A 6245-nucleotide genomic window follows, 5' to 3' on the forward strand; every position below is an offset into this window, starting at 1 on the left:
ATATATACATATATGAAATCCTTTGTGCCCTTACAGAAAAAAGCACAGTGCTTTTAATGTTATTGACTCAGAGATATAATATATATGATATTCTTCAAGAGGTATAGCTTTTAATAAATTGAGATGGGAACGTTAGAGTTTTATTATCCTGTTTCCAGCCATGCCCTGGAGCTGGGAATTAGAAGGCTATAATTAGAAGGAAATTATCCTAGTAAGAGGAAGGGAAACTTTTTTCATATACTAAAATGGAAATTGAGCTATAGCCAACACTTCTATAGTTCTATATATTTCTGTTTTCATAGGTAAAAGTTCTGCAGTGGTGGCATTAACTTTGGAGCATAAATTTGGATTTTCTCTTAGAAGATTTCTGGGGTTGTTTTGAGCCTGTAGGATGATCTTTTGACATATAAATCATATATCTCTTCTGACTAAAATGCTTCCATGTCATCCTGTCACAATTTGAATTAAACCCAAACTCTTGTTGGTCTTTTCCCCAGCAAGCTCATGCACACCTTAGGGGTTTTGTACTTGTTATTCCTTCTGCCTAAAAGCTATTGTGTAATCTTCAGGGCACTTTTGACTATCCACATTGCTTTCTTTATGTATTTGTTTACGTATTTATTATTCATATTCTCCTAGAATATAAGCCTCTTATATTCCCAAGGTCTAGAATAGAACCTATTACTCAATAGTGAATGTGAATGGATGGACAGATGATAAAATGGATGAATAAATGGATTTCTATGTTACCTTACCCCACACATTTAGGAACCTGAAACATTAGAAGGCATGGAAATTTTATAGAATAAGTGAGTGATTGGTTTCTGGTCTTAGATCCTTGTCTTCTCTTCTGTTTTTCTTTCAGACTCCAAGTACATGTGATGTTTTCATCTCCTATAGGTTTTTATCCTTGTTACCTTTAGTTGGAATAGTGCTTTAAGTCTATCCATTTAAACTGTGGGCTCTTGGAATAATTTGTTCTTCTAGGTCAGTTGATCATGTCTTTTTAAACACTTTTAGTAAAAATATAAATGACTTACAACATAATAAGAGTGCAGCTTAGTAAAACATTTGTTCAGACAGCAAGAAAATATTTTTTTTGTTTCTGCATTGTGAGCGTTAAGAAAAAAAATCAAAGGTAAAGAGCCATATGTGTTATGTGTCAAAGATGAACTAAGTGGAGAGGGAGAACATTTTAAGGATAATGAAAAATATTGCTAAGGCATGGATGTATAAGGAAAGTAATTCAGGTATAGAATATGAGTATATTCATTTATCTTGGAACAGCTACTAGAGAGGGCAAAATGGAGCTTAGATGATAAAGTATTAAACCAAGCTACAGAATTTGGACTTTTTTCCTATGGGCTTTAGAAAATAGGTGAAGTGCCAGGCATGGTGGTACACGCCTGTAATCCCAGCACTTGGGAGGCTAAGGCAGGAGGATCACTGTGAGTTCGAGACCAGCCTGAGCTACACATTGAGTTCCAGGTCAGTCTCAACTACATAGTGAAATCCTGTCTCAAAAAAAAAAAAAAGTAATAATAATAATAATAGGTGAAGTGTTAGAAGTGGGAGACTAAGTAAGATTTGTATTTTAACAAGCTATTTAAATAGCAGTGTGAGAATACAAGAAAAAGAATTTCAGGAAGGAAATCTATATGCAAGGATTAGTTCAGGTGGGGTAAAATGAATGAGTGAACCAAGTGAGAAGGGAATCAGAGAACAGAGGGTGAATTCAAGAGATTCTTGGGCCAGGGATTTAGCTCAGTGGTGCTGCCTGCCTTGCAAGCCCAAGGTCCCATGTTTGATCCCTGATACTTAAAGAGAAATTCTGAAGGTATAAATGACAGCCTATAGAGGGAAAGGATAAGATAAATCTGAGGTCCTGACTTAGACATCTAGATGAATAATGTCTGGGAGAGTTTTCAGTAGGGCTTAAGAAGTAGCATACTTCCTGTTCAGAAGAATCAGCAGATGAAGTAAGAAAACAATTCCTTTATTATTATTAAAAACTGTTAAAACAGTAGAATGAGCTTTAATAGAAGATCCAATTTGATTTGCTTACTCTATCCATTAAATCAGCACACTGAAGAAATGTAATTCTGCATAGCAGGTGCAGTTTTCCCCCTGTCATTTCTTTTCACTGGTTCAGCAAGAAAGGAGAAATAAAATTACCTCTCATCTTTAGATCATCCAGTGGGTTGTTTTTCACCAGCCTGATAAACTGTTCCCCTTCATACAAAGGAATAGAGAGTGGGACAAAATGCAACTTAGCATGTGACAGTGTTGTCAACACAGTAGAAATAACAGAAGACGGAGTTTGGGATGGGGAGGAGGAAGGAGATAGCTTAGTTCTTTTTCTGCTTCTAATTACACAGTATTACAGACTAGATAAGTTACAGAGAAAAAAGGTTTATTTTGGTGATGGTTCTTTCCAAGTCTGATGATCCACATCTTATGATGGCTCTCTTACTGATGACAGAAACCCAGTGTGACAGCCAAACTACTTTTATGTCAGAGCCACTCTGGAGGTAATCCATTAATCCATACTTATATGAATGGAGTGATACATTCCTTAGGGCAGAGCCCTAATCACTTTTTGAAAGTCCTAACTTTCAATGTCTTATAGTGAGGATTAAACTTCAGATTCAGTTTTGGAGGGAGCAAACCATATTCAAACCATAGCAGAAGTCATAAATTTAGAATTTAAGATATAGTAGTCAGTTGGTCATAAAAATTACCACTCCAAAATATTTCCTAAGTTATGTCTTTACTTTTTCAGTAGTATAATGAGGTCATTAGCTAAGCTAGAATCACTGTGATAAGTATTACAAATCAAGAATTGTATATAGCACAGGGGTGGAGAGTAGGGGGATGGATATAATCAAAATATATGCATTAAACCTCCAAAAAATGTAAAGCCTAGGGAGCAGAGGAGAGGAAATGATCAAAGTAGTCTGCCAAAATTAAATTCATTAATTTGTATAAGCATTGTGTACTAATAAAAAAAGATGTGAGACAAAAGGAAATATATACTGCAAGAATATTTCTAGTAATACAGTTCAACTTTAAGACCAGAGGCTGTTTATGAAAGAATCTGAGGAAAGGATTTCCTTTTTCTTTTTGTGGTGCTCGTGATCAAACCAGGGCCATGCTAGGCAAGTTACTCTACCACTGAGGTACACCTCCAGTGAGTCAGAGATTAAATAGTGACCTCTAAACTCTCATCAACTCTAAAAGTCTATAGAAAAAGATGCTTGATAAATCATCAGTGATTTGATAATATACTAATAGTATTTTATAATTCATGTGGAAATCCACAAGCATGCTTCATTTGAATGATACATGTACATTGATGCTGTTTGAACAATATAGGTTAGAACTTTATCTTGGCTAAAAGTTTGAGACAACAGAATATAAATCTTAATTATTTCTGGAGTTGAGTTTTGTTCTGTTTTGCAGTATAAACCATGTAGAAATGAATGTTATGATGCATTTTATCTATGGAGGAACTTTGGATTTTCCAGACAAAGCTAACGTTGGGTATGTATTACTTTTTAATAAGTTTAAATATAAACTCTTAATATTTTACATGTTTTGCTTTGTTATATTGCAGTGTCAATGAAGTAGAAGCTTCCCCAAATTTTATGATCTATTTTGTGTTATCTTGAGTGTGTTTAAGGAATATCTAAAAATAATGTCACCTTATTTAGAATAAAATATGACATAGTAACTAATAGTAATATGATAAAGAAAGCTCTTCATTAGACTTAAATTGTTAGAAGAGTCTTTTTCTTTCTTTGCTTCCTTCCTTCCTTTTCTTCCTTCCTTCCTTTTCTTCCTTTCTTTCTTTTGCACTACTCAGAGTTGAACCCAGGGCCTCATGCACATTAGACAAACACTCTCCCACTGAGCTATTTCACTGGCCTTTTTTTTTGTTTTTTTCTCCTTTCCTGCCCTGTCCTGTCCCTGTCCCCATGCCTGTCCCATCCCATCCTATCCTGTCCTGTCCTTTCAAGATAGGATCTTCCTAAGTTGCCCAGGCTGAGTTCAAACTTGGAATCCATTAACCAGTATTTTATCTAAAATTGAATATTATTTTACTACTTTATTTTTAAATTTTAGAGTGTTTTTAAAACATCAAAAGAAAAACCTTAAAACTTTTAAAAAGGATATAAATGTATCCTAAAGACCAGTAATTATGTGATTCTTATGTATTATGTAGTGAAATACCATTTAAGCTTTTCATATTCTACTAGAGTAAAATTCTCTCTTGTTCTTCTTTTCCATTATATTCTAACATCAGATAAATGAAATATACCTTTCAATTTTAACAATTCGTAGAGGTTCTTTAAATGTCAAACTAAATGAATATGTTTTTTGGGAGAACATATCATGGATCACAGGGGTTAAATATTAAAGATTTAACCCCTGGTAACCTACATGAGTTTTTAATTCTGCTTTCAAGGCTTGTACGTTTCCTGCATAGCTAAAATATGTGTAGTACTTGAAAATACTAGCCAAACTCTCTGGTGATTGGATACTGTCTCTAAGCTCAGAGACATTTTTAGGTTTTGTTTTGTTCTTTAGTACTGGGGATCGAACTTAGGCCCTTGCGCTTGCAAGGCAAGCAGCAGAACCACTGAGCCAAATCCCCAGCCTAGGGATTTTTGATAGGCTAAGCATCAATGAATTCCCTCTGAAACTCTCATTATATAAATTTGTTGCAAGATTTATGTAACATGTATAGTCTTCAAAGCAGTTTCCTGGGATTTGTTCTGTATGTCAACTGAGCAAATGAGGGAGATTTGAAACATCTCCAAATTTACTTTTTTCTTGTTATTCACCACTAAATAAATCATGAGTCAATGCTTTCAGTTTTTGCCTACATCCTTTTTATAATCCATAAAGAATGCTTATTAAATTAAACAAAATGTTAGTATAAAATAATTCAGGTTATTCTTCTAAACAGATTTTCTAAACAGATTATCAATAAATTATATCTTATACTTTGAATTTTTTAAATTTGAGAATTAACAGTACATCTATTTTTATTTTAGTCAGATACTCAGTATCGCTGATATGTATGGACTAGAAGGATTAAAAGAAGTAGCAATCTACATTTTAAGAAGAGATTACTGTAATTTCTTTCAGAAGGTAAATATTGAGTCTCAGAAATCTTTGCCTAGTGGTTGAAATAACCCATTATTTACTTTCAGATTTTAACTTTGGTAGTAATAGTACTTTAAAAATATTAAAAATGCTAAATCTATTTAACTAATAGGAGGCCCTGAAAGAGCCACACATCAGCAAAGGCCATCAGCATCTAAATTACAGTGAAGTCAAGGACAAATCCCTAGTAGAGTGGACCCTCAAGTTAGCACCAGCCTGACATATGAACAACTTGAGTTAATTAGGTTAATGGAAGATTCACCTGCCTCTTCTTATATATAGTGTTTATCAAGTAAATTTCCAGATCTCAGCTGTATTGACTTAGTTACAGCTAGCCCTTGGGAACCAATCAAGTTCATAAGTCAGGGGTCCACTGTACCATCTTAGTGTATGCTTAATTACATAAGGTGATCATAGAATTCCATGCCCTCTTGATGTGTATTACTGTGGTGATGGATATTTGAGAGAAGCTTCTATTTTCATTAACCCGATCCTTAAGATTTTATGCTTTACAAAAAAATTTTTGCCTTACTTATTTTAATTAATATACTTTTGAATATATATATAGTCTCAGTTACTTTTCTGTCATTGCTGAGAAAAATACCTGACATGCAAAGATATAGGGGAAAGGGTTTATTTAGCTCACAGTTTGTAGAGGTTTCAGACCATAATCACCTGGCTCCAAGGCAAAGTGGCCCATGGCAGAAGGGCGTCACAGAAGAGAAATAGTTCATGGCTCCCATACGGTAGCAAGAGCAAGAAGGGAACCTTAACAGCATCTTTCTGCCCCTTTTAACTTATCCATACAACTGGGATTAGGGCAGTGCCAAATCAATCAGTGTACTAGTCTAGTAATCACATGCTCTTAATCCCAGTATCACTTTAACTCTACATTCAGTCACCCCTAAAAAAGCCACCTATAACTGCATGAGGCTTTGGGGGGACATCTAGATCTAAACCATGTATATATTTGTGTGTGTGTTTGTGTGTGTGTGTGTGTGTGTGTGTGTGTGTAATTTCTAACGTATATATATATATATATATATATATATATATATATATATATTTTTTTT

The 6245-nt window shown here is 34.3% G+C and overlaps 1 protein-coding gene across 1 annotated transcript in view; it reads left to right on the forward strand.

Moving 5' to 3' along the window:
- Btbd8 (BTB domain containing 8) overlaps positions 1-6245 on the forward strand; it is a 91211-nt gene that overhangs the window by 50892 nt on the left and 34074 nt on the right. The window contains exons 6-7 of the mRNA XM_010644931.2: positions 3463-3543; positions 5061-5157. Coding sequence (XP_010643233.1) covers positions 3463-3543; positions 5061-5157 — 178 coding nt within the window. The remainder of the gene's footprint in view (positions 1-3462; positions 3544-5060; positions 5158-6245) is intronic.

This window comes from Fukomys damarensis, unplaced genomic scaffold (assembly GCF_012274545.1).
Source record: "Fukomys damarensis isolate Sample0158 unplaced genomic scaffold, DMR_v1.0_HiC HiC_scaffold_33, whole genome shotgun sequence".
NCBI classification, from domain to species: Eukaryota; Metazoa; Chordata; class Mammalia; order Rodentia; family Bathyergidae; genus Fukomys; species Fukomys damarensis.